This window comes from Chanodichthys erythropterus, chromosome 13 (assembly GCF_024489055.1).
Source record: "Chanodichthys erythropterus isolate Z2021 chromosome 13, ASM2448905v1, whole genome shotgun sequence".
In the NCBI taxonomy this organism is placed as follows: domain Eukaryota; kingdom Metazoa; phylum Chordata; class Actinopteri; order Cypriniformes; family Xenocyprididae; genus Chanodichthys; species Chanodichthys erythropterus.
This window is the reverse complement of record NC_090233.1, coordinates 26,903,337-26,923,068: the sequence shown is the minus strand read 5'-3', so window position 1 is coordinate 26,923,068 and position 19,732 is coordinate 26,903,337. Positions and strand designations below refer to the sequence as shown.

Here is a 19,732-nt window from a genome sequence, read left to right as displayed (position 1 = left end):
TTAAACTTGTGTATAACTTAATCAGTGTCATTCTGTTGTCATTGATGCATGCTCTGTTCTCAATAGGGGGATTTTCTGCTGCTCTCCCAGTTAAAAAATGGGAGGTTGTCCCCAGAAGCTGCTGGTGTTCCCGGTCTTGGCTTTCATGGAGCTCTTGAAAGGACGGGGTATTTAGAAATACTGCCAAATTGTAACTTTAGCAAATATGCCAATAAAAATTTTTTTGTCTCTTGTTGTTTTTGACTTAAGTGGTCCTGACTGAATTAAGTGTTATATAATGTTTTTTGTGCAAGATTAATATTAAGTGGGAGAATTAGTAGTGATTAGTGTTTTGTTATGCTAATTTAGAAGAGTTTCTGTTAATGTGGACTTTTGGAGAGTTATCATCATGGTGAAAAGCGGTGCATATGGCTTGGGTTGAGAGCAAGCATGTTAATTTTTTTATATTGCTGTACTCATTCAACAAATTAGCAAGTTAGCATTTTTTGATTTAGCATGTTATTTTTACACTAATAAATATGTTTACATTGGGGTTACAAGATCATTTTAAGTTAAATGTACAAGTGTATTCAAACATTTCAAGTTAAGAACAATTAAAATCTATGAGTTGTACAAAATAAAAATCTGCCAGTTTTGCTTTCTTAAACTTTGATTTTCTTAACTTAAAAATTTTGAGGCAATCATTTTTTTTTTAGTTTTGCCAACTTATTCGGGTTTACAGTGCACTTAAAACTTTGAGTTGCATTAAATTAAGATGAACAAAACGCTAAACATATAAAATATAGGTTGATTTAAATGAATGTCTATTTGTAATTTACAGTTATTAAAATAAAAAAATAAAATAAAAAAAGCTATGCTTACTGATGATATTTAAGTTTGCAAACTTAAGAAAATAGAGGCAATCAGTTGTTTTTTGAGTTAGTAGAACTTATCCAGGTTTACAGTGCATGTAGTATGAATGAAATCTGGTTATATTTTTTTGTTGAATTCATGTTTTTTGTTGTTGTCGTTGTTTTTAAAGACAGAATGTGATGTCATATCACAACTGTTGAAGTGTCTGTAGAAATTTTGTGTGCTCAAAGTCTAGTGTAATGGCAGTGGCTTAAGTGATGAAAATGTCCATTTTTGGGCGAACTAACCCTTTAATTCTGAGACTGGGATGACAAAATTACACATAAAATTTTGGTTAGAACTTATTTTTGCCAAAAATGTCTAAAGCAAATGTCTGGACAAACAATGTCTTTCAATGCCTGGTAAGACATTTGTTTTGCGGTTCAAACAGGGTTTCATTTGTTGTAGACAGCACCTGGTAAGATTATGTGCTTTGACGTACTTGTGTGCATGTCACCCGTGTTCAAGTCTGACCCTGCCCTATTAAATACAATACCCCCACCCCCACCCATATTACAGATTAAATAGGTTTCAGGTTTTATGAAAAATATGACACACAGAGGTTTTAAAGCATCTATTGGATATTTAGTGTCATAACGATTAATTTAAAAAAATTCAAACGTCTACAGAGTTCAAAAGTCTTTTTGTAACCCACACACAACACTTACCATGAAATTACAGTAATAAGCCCAGAAAGCCCTAAAATGCTTCCAACGAGACAATTACACGAGTAAAATGGCTCAAAACCCTTGACACCAAATACATAATCCCCAACTTCCAGCACAAAAGCACAGTCTTTTGGTATAGAAAATACAGTTAAGGGAAAACACACAAAGCCATGCTCTCTTAATACGAAAGGCATGAGAAAAGAGGCTTTCACACTTTCAAGTGAGCAACAAAGCTTAATTGTCACAACTTAAATATTGTACCTTTCACGTATGTTCTTTTCTCGCCCATCTGTCATACTTCCCTCTGTCTCTTTCACTCACCCATCCATCCCAGCTTACTTTCTCTCTCCAACACTGAGCATCAGAGAGGACGCCTACCTAACAGTGGGTGGATTAGAGAACTCTCAGAGCCTGTGTGTGTGTGTTTTAGAGTAGCTACTAACCTCCAAAGCTGTGCATTGATTCACATGCCATCAGAAACTCTTTTCAGGGCAATGCGGGTGACTAGGCCTCTCCAGAGCCAATTGTAAGGCAGAGATTTTGGAGTATATTATAGTTTCATATCACTAAAAATAAAATAACCTCATTGCGTCATCCATTAAATGTAGGTCTCTTGAAGAAAAATAGCTGGACCAAGACAACAGACCTTAATGGTCTCATAGTTTTTTCAGTAGCTACAAGGTAGTGATTATGGAGATTGTGGTGAAAGCTTCTAAATAATCTAAATATTCTCTCTATTTCTCTCTCTCTCAAGAGGGTGTCATGTTTGGGCAATGGTGAGTAATTCAGCCTCTCAGTTGTTCAACAACGCAACTGACAATTTGTGGCATAACAAAATCTGTAATTCAATGCATGCTTACAGACTTTGTTTTCAAACATCCCTACAATAGACTCTTATCCCTATGACACACATCAGTTTTTTACCAATTCAATATGCCACATACTGAAAAGAAATAATGATATTTCCTCTTTGAAACAAGCAAAACCTTTCTCAAAGATGAATTGAGCTCACCATTGCAGTAACTATAATTCCAGTGAGAGTGAGATAATTTTGCTGAAAATGAACAGTTGTAGTCTACAGTGGTAATTGTGTCTGTGAAAATATGATTATTTAACCAGAGCACCTCTTGCTTTTATGTGTCATTGCTGTTGTGACAGGTGACACTCTGTTGCACAATGCTGTAACTAGATGAGTGTTTTAATAGGTTTAGAAAAGACAAGTAATATCCGCATCACACAACATACAGTTAATAACAGCTTATGAAGTTTGAGTTTTATTTAAGCGTAATTGGGATCTTTTCTGTAGTTTCTACCTCTATCACCTCCCAGGCCATTTCACAGCAAAACACAGGTGGTTAACATTCAACTTCTTTCACAATGGTGAAAGGGAAAAGCTCAGGATTTTGTAATCACATTTGTTATCTCTGTTAGTGAATACAGACAGGTTTTATCATTTAAAGGCTCTTCTGTTTGCCTTCATGCAAGAAGTGGTTTGCTACACAATCCTTTAATTTGATAATTTGATTAGCAAATCCTGCATTCATCAACCTTGTATTCTGAAAATCTGTGACTTCCATAGAACAGGGTTGTGTATAATTCAGAACTGAATTGAGATTGTCTTTTAAATTCCTGTATTTGAACTGAAGCTGATTTGAGGTAGCAAAGAGGATACAAAATGTGAGGAAGCATGACTAAAATAAATTGAGTAGAATGAAATATATTAATATTAAACGAGGAAAGCAACACATGTCAAGATAAACACTGAATGTTGTCAAAAGAGCATGGGATGTGGTACTAAATTTGGTATATTATCTTTAAAAAAATGTTTTGCAAGTTTTGAAAAAAATTTGAAAGCCATGAAGGATGAAAGATTATAGACATGACAGACAGATAGAAAGACAGACTGACAGTCAACCAGCCAGATGGATGGATGGATGGACGGACGGATAGACAGTTAATCAGATAGCTATATAGACAGAGAGACACACAGACAGATAGACAATTATGAAGAATTAGGATACATTTGCTAAACTAACTTCTAAGTATACTTCACCTAGATGTCTTTATGTCTATAGTGACTCAAACCTTTTTGCATCTTCAATCCACAATTACCCAAAGGTTCAGTGTGAACATGACCCACTTAGTGAGTCAAGTGAAGAGATAAAGCCCTACATTGTGCTAAGGGACTAGACAAAAAGATACAAATTTGTTCAAAAATTATTTGCATCTAGTAAAACAAATGTGTCTGCCATTTAATAAATGTCCAACACAAAGATACTGTTGGTAATTAATACTCAATGTGGTTCTGGGATGTGACCCAGTTTGTATTCGTTCAGACAACATGACTTGAATGAAATTGCTGTTGGCACTTAAACAAACCCTGTAGACTCTTAGGCTAAAGCTAAAGTTAAGCCCACAAATATGGTATGACTAGGGCAAATGACATTCCTCTCTCATACTTTCAAGTGATGCGCTTGCCATATTAAACTTGGGCCGGATTCATAAAAATCTTCTTAGGAAAGAAGTTTCGTAAAGAAATTTCGCAAGATAAATTCCTAAGAATGTTCCAGGGTCATGTTGCCTGATCAGTGCTGACAAGCCACCTATGCAATTCACCTGTTACCATTGAAACAGTTAACCATACTTTGACCTATGGCAAAATAAGTGAACTGATATTGCTGCTGATATCAAAACATGTAATATTATTACTAACTGCATTTATTAATGCATAAAAACAGTAACTTTATGATTAAATTAACTTTATGATGAATGTTCCACCAGTGCTACCAAATCAGGCGCTGGAATGAAAACTTTGACCGAATTTATAATTGCAAATGAGATTTGACACTTTTTTCACATGTGTCACAGAAGTAATAAAGTTTGAAAGGTTTGAAATGACATGAGGGTTAGTAAATAAAAACAGTTTTCTTTTTTGGGTGAACTATTGAACTCTACACTCTTGGCCTGAGAATACATTCGTTCATAATGCAATGATAACGATGAGCTATGAATCTTATAAAAACACAAAAGCATTTTCAGTTGCCTTTATTGCATAGTTTGTTTAAGTAATGAACTTAAACTTCCTCCTTTGCAAAATCAAACAAATGCTAAATGTCTTACATATCTAACAATGATCATCTACAATTTATGCAAACCTCATTTTGAGCCCTGTTTAAAGTGAGTTAGCCTAAAACTCATTATTAGCTTGTGGCAATTATCACCATCTATTCAGAATGTTTCAAAAATTAAACTTTAACAAGAGCTGTGCTAATTTAGTGAATTACTCAGAAGAGCTAATGATAAAATTGCCATTTGGCTTTCCTTGCCTTTAATTGGGCTCATTTAAAAGCCTGACAGTATCTCCACAGTAGCTTGGAGCACCTTTAAAGCACACTTCATTTACTGCTATTGCTGAGCCCTTATGCAATTGAATTTGCCTTACACATCCATTATTGCAGCACCTGTTTTAAATCACCTTTAGAACACAAAACTTCATTATGTAATACTAATGCAGTAAGTATTTAAAATAATTATTTTGAAGGCAGTATTTGACAGGTAGGCTACAATCCAAATCAGCTTCTCGTTTTCGTGAAAGGTTTTCATCATCTGTTTGTTTGTCTCTATATGTTTTAGCTTGAGTTTTGAGTGGCAGATCTCCAATCCTATCAATCACAGTAGCAGTCAGTCATATCTGAGACACACACATATAAAGTAAGAGACTCATTATAAAGTACACCTGTGGCCCAAAGTCACTCAGATGGAGAAAGTCATTATGTTTTTCAAATACTGCTTCAGGTCTGCACCAAACTTTTGCTCAGTCAGCGCAAGAATACTGCAGACGAATGGATTTGTGCTCACTGTTTAAAATATGATTCCTGTTGAATTATGTGACATTGGTTTTATTATGCATAGTGAAAGCATGAAGAGGAACAGTGATTCTTCCTGAACACACCGAAAAAAGTTATTTTGTGCTATAAGAAATATGTCTCATAGAAGCCATTAAATCTTTTTGTTTTCAAAGAACTGAGTTGCTCAGCTACATACTAACTGCAATGGTGCATTTTTAGGGATGCATCAATTTTAAAATTCTGATTGATATTAATAAACAGATAATTATTTTCATGTTATGGTCGATAGCTAATAAACATTAAAAACTATATACCAAAAAAAATAAAAAATAAAATAAAATAAAAATAAAACACCAATTGGATATAATTTAAAAACCAATATGGTTGTGATATATGTCTGCTAATAAAAACTGCAAAATTAAATGGCTTTCAGAAAATAGATTGCAAGAGAAAAAAATAGGGATGCACCGATACCACTTTTTTCCAAACGAGGCCGATACTGATGCTTTCATTTTTGGTACTCGCTGATACCAGTACTGATACCTGTATTTCACTGCATTTGTAATTTGTAAATATATTAGGTAGAAAACCAAAGGAATATGAATCATATTCATTGATTTTATTTGTTAAACAAATATATATTTCTTTCAGGTATTTTCATACTTGATTATGCCTGTTAAAATGTACAAGCTCCTGTTACTTTCACTGTTCATTCTATTGAATTATAATATTTTATCTTTAGGGATTTTTAAGGATCCCTAAAGATAAAATTAAGGATAAACTAAGGATTTTTTTTTCTACTGGCCTGGTTGAGTCCAAGACCACGTTTACATATACACTTTTTTGTCATTCCGATTAAAATCATTCCGATTGAAAGATTCGGTGGACTGTTTACATGAGACATTATCAAATCCAATATGACGTTTACATATGCTGGCGTTTTCAATCGGAATGACTTTGTGACATGCGCACATTGCTGCCTCCTGTCAACGTGGAGTTCCATTATTTCGTATCCGTGCTATTTTTGCGTTAAGTGTTGCTCTTAATCAAGCAACAGTGTGAATTTTAGCATATTACTGCTTGAAGGTAAGAGGAAAAGACAGGCGCAGGAAGCTGACCTTTTTCGTGGTTGTGCATTTCTAAGCAGCATCTCAATACTACCCCTCCCTCCAAAGAAAAGCAGAAGCCTGTGAATAAAGGTCTGTATAATGTAGTAAGTTTCTTCAGTGTATTTAATAAATGTGTTGTTTCAGTTTTACTCCAGTTTGATTTTGCTGCCGCCATTGTGCAATCTGATGACCCCTGACCTCTTGACGTGATGACGTAGACGCAAAATAATCGGTTTAACTCATTTACATGGCAGAGTTTTTATTTTGTTCGGTTTATAGAAAGGTTTATCCCAACCCTCTCAAACTGATTACAATTTCATTCAGTTTGGGCATTTTTATTCCTATTGAGGTGTTTATATGGAGCATTTTAATTTGGATTGGACTTTTAAACCGATTACAATGCTCCATGTAAACGCACCTAGTATTTCAAATTTTAGATACCAGTAAAATATCACAATTCTCTATTACAATTTTGATACTACAGCAAAAGCTACATTATTAAAACATTATTAAAGACCAGCAAACAGTCAGTATCCAATTACAAATAGCACAAATAAATACAAAAGAACAAAAATACAAATGAAATAAAATTTCAGGTTTACTAACAGTAGTTTTCAGGTACAGTAATCAAATATAAAATAACACTGCATAGTCTTCATGGTATAAATTAAATATAGATTAATCTTTACAAAAGTCATTCAGTCAAGAGCAGAGAGTGATTTCTTTGTCAATTGTTGTTTGATTAACATTAAATACACAGCAGCAGGTTTATTAAGCTGCTGTCCCTTTAAGACCAAATGCACAAATCCATTATAGGCATACTGATACACATGCATTTTATTTCTCAACTGCTTACGTTTACTTTACATTACCCACTATATTTCCTAGGATACTCGGAAAGACGGCCATTTTAAAATAATTTAGCAAGAAGACATGAAAGGGATTTCTGAGATGCAGCTTTCTAGGTGCGCACTTTGGATGTTTGTGTCATGTAAAAGTCCTGTAATAATGTAGGGAACCACTCGTTATACATAAATCATGTAACAGCATATAGGATTTAGTGTGCATGTGTGCTGAGTGAGCGATCAGCAATCAAGAGCATGCAACAGAAGTAGGGCTGTGCGATATGACGATATATATCGTTACCACAAAATAAAATGTCTATCGTTAGAAAATTTGCTATATCGTATGTATCGTAGTATGTAAATATACTGCACTATTGACACTTCAGAGTGATGAAATGCATAAATGAGAATATAAAGAGTGTATTTTTGTCTTAAGTGAAGGTACAGTTGAGAAAGACAAGGCTCGAGTTAACGGATTGGTGCAGTCAGTCTTAAAGGGACAGCATCCAAATTTACCTTCTGTCATTATTAATGCTAATCAAACAACAAAAAAGAGAGAAAATCTCTCACTGCTTGCTTTTGTAACTTTAATAAGAATAAATGTATATTTAATTTACACAGAAGACTATGCATTGTTTTTATACCGTTGATAACTTTATACATTTTCTAGTGCTTGAAGTTTTTTCATGTAGGTCCATTTTGTCTTTGTTCTGTTGTAGTTTGTTTTCTTTGCTCTTTCTTTATCACAGTATATTTGTCTTTAGTAAGCTTGAGAGTTTTTTTAGGTTAGTATTAATTTTTTTAATTATATTGAAATTGATGATAATTATTATAAATTTTAATGATATGGAAAATTTTGATATCATAAAAATCAAAAGATTTTGGTCATATCGCCCAGCCTTAAACAGAAGTGCACTCTCTCTCTCTCTTTTTACCATGAGATAACGTTGGTAATGTGCCTCAATTTACCTTCTTTCCTATTGACATATCCGAGTGAACTACAAACTTTCCAGCAATGTCTGTGAAAAAGGGATGTGCGCTCGACAAGCTTGTGTGTCTGTGCCGCTGCACGCTCAATCTACTCCGTGTTTTGTTTTTGTTACTTTCTAAAAAAAAAGTATCGGTTTAAACTGCTAACAGTTAGGCCACGTTCACACAGCAGCAGAATACGGTTGTCAGTGCTGTATCTGAGTCCTTAATACGGTTACGTTCACACACAGTACTGTTATTTACGGGTGTGACAACTGCATTCTATAACCAAACTCACACCCGTAAATTTTCAGGACTCGCAACCGGATTCTCGGAATTTTCGCGCTGTGTGAACGGAACCGCACTGGACAACTAGTTGTCTGTCACGTCATACAGTGCGAGAGAGCCGGTGTTTTGTGTATGGTTTCACTTTTGGTAACTTACAGCGACAGAGATATGCTGTGCGTCATCTTAGGGTGTTAGATCCAGTCACTGTTCTTCACCAGAGCGGCTCCCGTCAGTTTTGTGTTTCTTTTCCAAATTCAAATGCCGTGTCATGCGCGAGACGTCGCAAAGGACGCGACACGCGAGTGCAGTGGTTAAACACTCCAGCTCTCGTGTGTTTAGATGCTGCTGTTGGTTAATGAAGTTTGAATGGATACACTCGCGGTTCCGTTGGTCTCTTGTCATGTCAAATGTGATGAGACTCTTCAGTTTAATGGATGTCGCCATCTTTAATATTACATTGGTCACTGTCGTTATGGTTACTAGTAAGAGAATACGGGCTTGACTCTCGCTGCACATTCATACAGACAGTGTTCCAGACGCTAAGTTGCTATGTGAATGGGACATTTCGAGACTCACACCTGTAAGTAAATGCGGTTGTCAATCCCAAAAACTGACAGTGTGAACTTGGCCTTAGAGCACTAATAAAAAAACTAAAAATTAAAACATGATTAAACTGTCATGAGGAAAGCTAAGAAGACTAGAGGTTGTCTGACAGATAATGCCTATACACAAACGGGAATGAATTTAAATGTAAATGGACCTGCAGCACACTTACAGCAGCTACACTTAAACTGATCTCACTTGCCCTCAGTAGTTTCAACACCACTAATGTTGGTCCTGCTTTCATTGATTTATACATGCTGGAAAACAAGAGGGAGTGTATATAAAAATGGCCTTTTAAACAGTAGATTGTTTTTCAGGGATTTGTTCTAGGGTTTCACGAGGCAAAAAACACATAGTACTTCATGGTTTCTGGTGGAGTCACCTTCTTATACTGGATTTTTAGCAAATAAGTGGTCACTGGTCATAAATTCACATGTTTTATTTATTTAATCCTCTGGCCTCTTTCCCAGTGCCTCTTATCCGGTTCTCTCACCTCACTTCAACCCCTCTGCACTGCCTTAAAATGAGGCAATCTTGCAGCTATCCATTCTCAGCTCTTCAAATTGATTTGACATGTAAATAATTTAGCATTTGAATAACTTCTTAAATTCATTTATTAATCTGCCCCCTCTCGCTCTCCCTCCCTCCTTGCATCCATCCCTTCTTTTTCCTCCCCCATATGTTGTGCAGAGGAATTGATCTGTGTTCGCTAGATTGAGTTTAGACGCAGTGTAAATAATTCATGTGCTGGATTACTGTTACTGTGGGCTTGGATCTTTAGTGTGAAACCTGCAATGTGAGTCTCTTTCTCGCCCCTTCGCTTTTCAAATCTTTCACGCAATCTGTTAGTTTATTGGTCTTTCAAAAAACGCTATGTGAAACTACTGCCATTAGCAAACCTAATAGCTGCCGCCCCCATACAGTCATCATCTGACAAACTGTTTGTTGCTGAAGTCCTCAAGATATGAGATGTGGTTACAGACCGCTAAATCTTGAAAAGGTGAACTGTCTCTTGCTCTCTCTTGCTCTCTTTTTCCCCTCCTTTAATCTCTATCTCTTGGCTGTAATTAGCTCAGTGATTAACCTTGACATTCCTGATCACATCATTCCGCCTTAATGATGCTATTACCACTCTGTGTTAAATCAACTCACACATCCACATTCCTATATACCACACACATAAGCATAAACATATACAAACACAGAGCAGACGAGCAAAATAATGCTAAATGATATAATTTATCAACAACCTAATGCATGTGGATAACAGTCAATTTAGTGTATGACTTCAGAAATCTACCAAAGCCTAGGAATGTCGAACACTTGCCTTATTGCTGCCTGACGTTATTTGCCTTTTTCACGAAAATTAAACTTTTATATGCAAGAATAATTAAGTGATTTTTTTCAAGTTCTCTGCTCTTTTGAACATTCACTTGATTCCAGGTGTCTGACTTCAAAACACAATAAATCAACAAGTCCAGGTTCATTAAGAAATCAGGCTTAAGTGCAAAGAAGCCAAAATGAACACTATACATACACTATTTACAATAGCACAAAACTATAGAATACTTGAGCTGGCAGCCAACAACTGCTGTATTCATATAAAACAGCTTCAAATAGTTTGATTTATTCAATATTAAACTTTAATATCTAAATTGACAACTGCAACTGCAACCACACAGTTCATGTTTTGACTCATGATTTTATTTTTTAAGTTTCACCTTTCTAGCAAGGCTGCAGTTCTCTACAGCTACTATGTATTTCATAAGACGACACTTCTCAAAACAGCAAAAGAAAAAAAAAAAAAAAAAAAAAAAATCAAGGTAACATGATGAAATGAGATGCTTGAGTTCTCTCAACAACTTAAGATGAATTGTCCTCAGTAACACCAGCCAATTTGAATTTGTTCATTCCCTAAATGCAAAATGTATCATTCAGCCAAAAAATCTTTGTCATGGCCAGGCAATTAAATATTTCTTTCTTTCTTTTTAAATTAAGTTAACTCTGCAAACATTTTGCAAAGCAAGAGACATCATGTTCAAAAGGTTTACAAAGATGTACATAGACATAAAAACACACAAATCTCAATAACAGAGCCAATCTACATCAATAAATAATAATATAAATGCATTACATTGTCAAACAAAAAAATAACAGTGATGACAAACACAACAACAACAACAACAACAATGACATAAAATCAACAAACAGCACAACAATAATAGTGTTACACTATTGTATAATTTATTCATGGTACAAAACTGATTATCCAGTCTTTGTTTGGATAGTAAGTACAACGTTTCAGGAATAATTGTTGGTCTAACATGTGTACTACTATTGTATTCTACTAATGATTTACATGATTTCATATTTCTTACAATCTGTGACTCAAAAAGTCCTACAAACTATAAAAATCCTTCTAAGTGAATTGTTTTGTCTTAATGTCTTAATGAATTTGAAATTCATTAAATAATGCAGTATGAGATCCCAATATCTAAAAACAGCCTGAAAATAGAACTGAAAAGTAATTTTCACAATGCACTAGGTAACTCTGAAAAAAGCACAAAGGCATATCATTTTTAAGAAGAATGGGCCATCTTTTATCTCTGGGTTATGAAACTGTGCTCCAGAGAAGAGCACACTGAATTGTGAAGGTAAAATGTGATAGCCAGCTGTTTAGCAACAATCAACCAATCATTATTTATTATCATCATGCATTATGTACAGTCAGGGAAACTGTCTAGAAGCATCACTGTGTTTAGTTTCAGCATCTACAAGAAAAAATAAAATGTCAATAGTGACAGAGACCAAGTTAACCAGATACTGTATTGTTTGTTTTTACATTTTTAGGTGGCTTAAAAGGCAGAGCAGTCTTCTGTGGCCAAAAATTCACAAGCAAATAGACAGTTATTAAAACAGGATGTGTATGTGCTGTATTGAATGTTACTAAACTCATAAATAGGCAAATAAAACATTAACATTAAGGTTTGCAAGTGTACAGTTTAAAATCTTACATCCTAACTATCCAGGATTCAGGATAAAATGTGAACAAAGTAAACAATTTAACATTGTTTAATCAATATTTAGAATGGCTTTTGTTTTCATGAAAGCCCCAATAGATTATATTTTGGTAGTATTTAAGCCACTAACAGTACAAAGTAAATAGTTATTTATCAGAGGGGCAAAAGTGACTCGCAGTACAATTATTACAAGGACAGACCACCTGAAGCAACCTGAGGTTAAATGTCTTGCACAATGTTGACTGCTCATGGCTCTGGTGACCAGCCCTGAACTTTAACCACTATACCATATCAACACAGTAGGGGCTGTACAATCCCTACCCCCAATCCTTTCTTTCTCTTCATCTCCCTCTTTATAAGCAGATTAACACGTTTGTTGTTCATAAATGATTCAGTTACTTTGCTGTATTACTTAGCTTCCTATCATTACTGTTCAGGAGAACTTCTTAGCCACCAATCAAACTGTACTAGACTATAGACAAATTACCATCAGTGGAGCATTGATAAGGATTCTCTCTGCATTAGCAAGAACAGCCCTTTGATGAGTTTAATTTATAACCAGAGTATGGAAACACAGAAGCATATCTATCAAAGTATGTATTCCAATTTTTTTTGGATTCAATTTGGCTTAACTGTCTTCTTCTTTTTTTTTTTTTTTTTTTTTCATATTATTGAGGCAGCATACCTTTATAGCTGTACTGACTGATTGCCAATTAAAGTTAGCACACAACTGTCAAATCTAAACACAGTTTAGATTTAAAGATTTAAAATAGCTCTAGTAGTGTTTACCATTAATTACCTAGAGTAACGGCCCATCATAGTCTAATCTGTGCTGCCACAGTTTCATAATGAACCAAAAATATTTAAAAACTTCTCATAATAACATAAAGGTTCTCTGATGTTGTTTTGCGCCATTGCGTTGCCAAAGTATCTGTCAAGCGAACTAAAATCAAACGCGCAATATGGCTTTTTGCCCTTAAAAAAATTGCAAGAGGCTGCAATTTAATTAAATATGTTTGTGCTGCGTGTTTCAAAGCGAAGTACACTTTGCTCACACGGTCAGATCGTGATCCGGTGTTTTCCACATCTTAGAACGGCTCAGTTTACAGTGAATGAATAAAGTGAACTCCATCTCTGCATGTGCTGTAGACTGAGACACTATATCACAACTAAAAAGAGAGGTTTGAGTCCCCTTTAAATGTTTTTTTTTTTTTTTTTTTTGCACACTGAACATGTGTTAGAGCTCTTAATTTTAAACTCTCAAAGTGCAGCAGCTTGTGCATTGATTGCATTGTCCCTTGTTAAAGGAGCAATATGTAACATTTTTGCAGTAAAATATCAAAAACCACTAGGCCAGTGTTATATATTTTGTTCACTTGAGTACTTACAATATCCCAAATGTTTCCAACTATTTGTAAATCGTGAGAAAATTGCAATTTTAACCAAGGCTCCAGAATGTGTGAGGAGTCGCCTGAAAAAATGGCTTCATACCCACGTTAACCCTCGGTTTCCGGTTTTATTTTGTAGAAACCATGGAAATATTTTACATGTTTAATAGACGAGGGAACAACTGCTTTGATATATTTATAGACAGAAAACTAATTGTTGTTATACTGCAACACATTTAGTCTTATAGTTTAAAATCGAATTTTCTTGATTTTTTAGTGAGTACCACACTGTAAACCCTAATGCTCAAAATACTTAATTCGTTTGAGTAGGACAAACTTAAATTAAACAAATTAGTTCAGTTAAATTAACAGTTATGAGTATTTAAAACTTTCTTTTACTTTTGAGTTCACAGCACTGACATATTTCAAGTAAACTAAACTGTTTTAGTTGCAGCAGATTTCTAATTCCCAGCATGCTTTGCATCAGACTGTCTAAATGTTGAAATAAAGTGTTATTTTGTGTGTTTTTGCATAAGATTAACATAGGGAGACATAAGTTAGTGTTTAATGTTGTGTTATGTTGGGATTGACAGGGGTTCTGTTATGTTAGTTTTGTAGGGTTACCATTCTGGTGAAGAGTAGACCGTGTGGTTAGGTTGAGGATGGGCTGCAAAACTTTTAAGACCACATATACTGTATGTTGTTTTTATTATGTACATGCAAGTATATATTGACAGTCTTTTTGATAATTATAATAGCATGTGTTTTTTGCTAACTAACATTTAACCAAGATTTGAATGTGATGTTTATGTAAATTAACTATATGTACTTGAGTAGGGCGAGGCTGAGAACTGTGGGAGCGAAGGAATGCCAGTGATGTGATTGTTAATGAGAGACACCTGTGCACCACACTAGCATTGCTCCACTTCCATGGCTCTCGGCCCCGCCCCACTTGTCACAAAAAAATTAAGTTCTACTAACTTAAAAAAAATAAGTTAGTTAACTTAAATGTTTTGAGGTAATAAGTTTCCTCAAATGTTTTGAGTATTCTGAACTTATTGAGTTTTACAGTGCATGCTTTACCATGCCTCAGAGAAAAACACTATTTTGTCAAGTAGCTAACATAGCATAATCAGATGCAGCTTTATTTTTAGTAAAAGCAATGCAGAATTTTCTCCACCATACAATACGTTTTAAAAAATTTTCCATTCCTTTTATCAACACAAGACATCCAGCATTTAATATGATATTCTAAAATTGATCTATCTTACTGCAGTGTGTAACAAGTGTCTCATAGCAGCTGCTGAACAAACGCACAGAGTAACGTTATATTAACATAATTTTCAACACACTCAAATGTATCTAATATGATAAACAGAGCTGTGTTACCTCATACTCATGACCGGAAAAGCGGAAGCGGTGCCGGCGACTGTGTCATAATAAAAGTTCCGCTGCTCGTGAGGCGTGTGTTGCGCAATCGCTCCAGCGGCCTCATTCAGCTCCCACAACACTCTGCTTCATACTACAATAATGTTAATAATCGCATCCATGAACATGATTTCTTCCAGAGTCCTATCCCGATTCTTTTGCACCGTCCATTGAGGTGGAGACCATATGTCCCAAGATTCCGCTCTTAAACTTGGCATCATCAAGTTACACCTTTGTTTTGAATATAGGCTTCTAGCAACCTCTAGTGGACATAATTCTTACATCCTGCACCTTTAATGCAAATGATGAAGAATTGATAGATAATGTTGAAAACCCAACTTGGGTTGTTTTCAAACTTTGGAAGGTCACTGTACATGGTGAGGTAAAAAGTAAGTAAATACAAAGATTCTAAACTTGATCTACAATAGAAAAGGTAATCCTGAATGCAATGAGGCATTTTGAAATCCATCTAACAATGAGTGTAACCACCCCCACCACACACACACAAAAATAACAGCAAAAAATACATGCCACTTACATAGTTTCTCATCTGCGCAGTAAGTGCACTTCAACATGCTTAACCCATAACCACAATTTATGACTCAGCCTAAATCTATGAAAATTTCACTACATATGTATATGAAAACTATAAGTGCAGCATAAAGTTTCCATTTCATACATTTTTCAGCAATGGCTAATGACTTGAGGCTGTTGTCACATGTGATGCTGAATGCGTAGCATGAAATGGATTGTAAGGAAGAGAGAATACAGGTACTAACACAGCACACAGCTGCAGGGTGGAGAGTTCCATCAGCATGTGAGGGCATAATACTCTGCACAACATGGCCAAGGCAAATCTCGATTCATCATTGTAGTGCTCTTCAGTGATGATGTGTGTATGTGTCTGCGTGCATAGCTCATGTTCCTTTTAGTGTGCATATACAGTATGTCAGAGAATGCAATAACACAGAGAGGGATAGATGGGAAAGTCAGAGGAGGTTCAAGGGAAAGGCAGAACATGGAAAACAAAAGAAAGAAAACAATCATGCCCCCCTAGGCCTCTATTGACGAAACCGTCAGTGTTTGACCTGATGGAGGGAAAAAAAGTTAGAGGTTGACTGACAGGGTGAGGCAAGGTAAGAGACAGATGGTGAGAGAGAGGGAGGAAAAGAGCAGAGAAAAAGATATACAAGAGGAGAATAAGAAAATGAGAAAGGCATTGGAAGAAAAACAAACAAAGATATTCACAAGGACACATATAGAGAAAGCACTCTGCCACACACAGTTAAAGCATGTTAGGCAAATTCAAGAGATGGTAGCATTTCAATTCATGCATAAACAAAGCACTTGTTTCAACAGGGAATCATGCTGTATAATGCTAATTTAAGGTACGTAAACATATATGTATGTGTTTGCCTTGCAGCGTATCCTAAAGCAAACAGGAATCCCCAGAACTCCCTTCCAGTCCTACCTGACATCACTCAAACTTGTCTCTTCATGTCTCTGTCTCCTCCCTTCTTTCCATAGAGGGAGAAAGCATTAGTCATTCATAGCTCAATCTGTGAATGAGCGGTGTGATTTGTCACTGCTCTTCATTTTTTAGCTTTATATTTAGCATACCATTGTAAACTGCCCTCTTCATTACAGCTGTACAGAATGTCCTACATTGTTTGTTTATGGCCACTGTATTATTCATTTGAGGTTTATTGCTCATGGTGCAGTTGTATTGCACATTTGCTGATCATTATATATTACATATATATATATATATATATATATATATATATATATATATATATATATATATGATCCTGGCATTTCACATTTAGAGACATCCAAACTGTGCAGTGCATGAATGGTTTGAAAATCCTTGCTTTACTTCATTCCTTCATTTTTTTTTTTTTTTAAATCTTGTGAGACCGTAAGGTATTTTAAGACATTCATGACAGAGACCAAGCAATCTAACTGCCTAACAATCAGGATTATCCTGATATGAACTGTTGCCAAGTAAACATTTCAATTCACACTTTCTCCTAAAGGGGGAGACTAGGGCAAGTTGTCACAGGGTCCTATAATTTAGTACCTATAAGTCCAAAGTCTAACTGCATAAATCTTTGTTTTTATTAGCAGTAGTTGTCTTGTGGTTATGTTGGTTGTAAACAATTAGTTCATAAAGTTAGTACTCCACAGGTTCTGTCCATGGTTGATTGTGACACATAGCGTGTGGTTGTTGCTGTCCATGGTCCTGATTTTTTAACAAACAGGCATTTGGATACAGTAGGTGTAAGTTTGAGTATACTGTTAAAGATTTAACTTAATTTTTATTTTAAAATCTTTACACTGACAAAAAAGTGCACCGTCTTAACCAATTTAGGACAACATGAATGTGCAATGGATAAATATGGGATATTATGGGATCATAATGTTTCTGTAACATTGTTCTCATAACTAACTTCCTCAGCTAAAACACATCACAAAAATACTGACCAATTTCCAAAGGAACAGTCACTTACAGTCAATAATTTAAAATGCATATATGGAGCCCAGCATGGACTGTTGTCAGCAAAAAATGGTCTCAATCAATTCCAGTCCACCAGTGCAGATGTGTGTGTGTGTGTGTGTGTGTGTGTGTGTGTGTGTGTGTGTGTGCTTTTGTTTATATTACATTGTGGGGACCAAATGTCCCCATGATGTAATATAAACCTGAGTTCACCTACATCGTGGGGACCAGCCAGCGGTCCCCACAATGTAAATGGGTTTATAAATCATATAGAATGAGTTTTTGTGAAAAAGTAAAAGTTTGCACAGTTTCCTGTGAGGGTTAGGTTTAGGGGTAGGGGCAGGGTAGGGGGATAGAATGTACAGTTTGTTCAGTGTAAAATGCATTGAAGTCTATGGAAAGTCCCCACAATTCACAAAAACAAACATGTGTGTGTGTGTGTGTGTGTGTGTGTGTGTGTGTGTGTGTGTGTGTGTGTGTGTGCTGAGAAAATCCTGGGAACTTCTACATTGATTAAAAACTGACTTGTAAATCACATATCAAAAGCCTAAAAACAGATCCCAATTTTGTTACCATATACATTCTAAATGTATTCTGTTACTTCTGCACAACATCTAAGCCTAGCTCACCAACAGGATAAAAAGACAATTGGCAACCAAAATGACATGAACTGACATTTATCAGCTGCTAATGCAGGCACCTTTACATTGAAACAAACAAAAAAGTGTGTGATGTTAATTTCATTAGCAGACACAACTTAAATCCAAAGACCTCAGACAAGAGCAGATCAGGATACCTTCAGTCATTGTAGAAGAACAATTTCTCTAATACAAATACAAAGAAACACAGAACAGACTGTGGTACAGTGGCTTAAAATTCTTGGTTTAACCTTTAAAAAAGCCTTAAAGTATGAATAAACATCGAGATGAATGAAGACTGAGATGAGGGGGAAAAAACAAGTTGAATACTAATTGCACTGTCTACTCTCCCTCTACAGTCTGTGTAGTTGATTGTGTAATGGTGTGGGTGTGTACTTAAGCCTTGAGTATTTATTGAGCTATGTGTTGGTTTTGATATTGCTTTTGATAGCTATGTGTTTTGTTTTTCATTATGTTTGAATGAATGAATGTGTGTGTGCGCGCGCACGCTTTAAGGGTTCTATTTCCAGATATGTCTCTTGTTCCACCAGTAATGCCACTAACAAATACATAGACTTGGTCAATACTGAAACCAGATTATAAATCACTACTGTCCATTAAAACAGGAATTCACCATAAGCCACTTAACAAAATAAGTGTCTCTGTAGCTTATCCTTTACCCAATCATGTATGTTTTAATCAATCCCAACACATCAACATCAATGCCACAAACAAAAAATGTATCTGATTTTTCCTTCATTAATCAAAAATTAAAAGTTCCCCCTTCCCCACTATATCACCACAGTACTTATTGCCAAATCAACAGAGCAGCTGCATTCCGCACGACTGGCGCCCTTTTCCTCAGCTACCCGCATAAACGGAAAACAAAATAGCCACTTTCTGCCGCACGCATGATCTACGGGCGCGCTTATGCGGAGTGACAGGCACAAGCCGCACTCAACTCATTGTGCTATTCACTGTTCTCTGTCTGTACCAACACACACAGACAGATGAGTAGCTATTGTGTCTCATTCTAAAACTACATTTAGTATATTATGCGAAGTGGGGGACACACCTGGTTTTTGCCCCGCTGTCCGTCTTCGAGTTCCGGTGAGCTGTTCATGGTTCCCCATCGATCATTGAGCATTCTCCAGAGAAGAGCCAAACCTAAACCGCCTGTCAGTTACAGGCGGTGGAAAAACAAGACACCTTGTCGTTCAGTCGTTTTCCTTATCAGTTATTCCATGGGTATAGACAAATAACCTTTGGGGGAAATAGGAAAAGGATAGTGAGGAGAGTGCGCGAGATCGAGAAGACACTGATCTAGCCTCTACTCCAGGACCACACTGACTAATTCTGGTCTAAAAGGGGCGGCGAAGACTCCACCACCACACACATCGTAATATCATACGTACTTGATAAGGAAAATAATAATAAATAAATAAAACTTCTCAAATTTCCATAAAGTTGTTTTTCGAGCTTTTTTTCTTTCCTCCCGGAGCGTTGAATAAAGTCCTCAGATATTCCACACTAAGTA

General features: G+C 35.7%; 1 protein-coding gene across 3 annotated transcripts in view; it reads right to left on the bottom strand.

Annotated features, from left to right (window-relative positions):
* fibcd1b (fibrinogen C domain containing 1b) overlaps positions 1-19,371 on the bottom strand; it is a 124,946-nt gene extending 105,575 nt beyond the window's left edge. For 2 of the 3 annotated variants that reach the window (XM_067408013.1, XM_067408014.1), the window contains exon 1: positions 19,271-19,342. In XM_067408013.1, coding sequence (XP_067264114.1) covers positions 19,271-19,342 — 72 coding nt within the window. Of the gene's footprint in view, positions 1-19,270 lie in introns of all 3 variants that reach the window. The other variant, XM_067408015.1, reaches the window with a different exon arrangement.
* Positions 19,372-19,732: the final 361 nt, after the last annotated feature.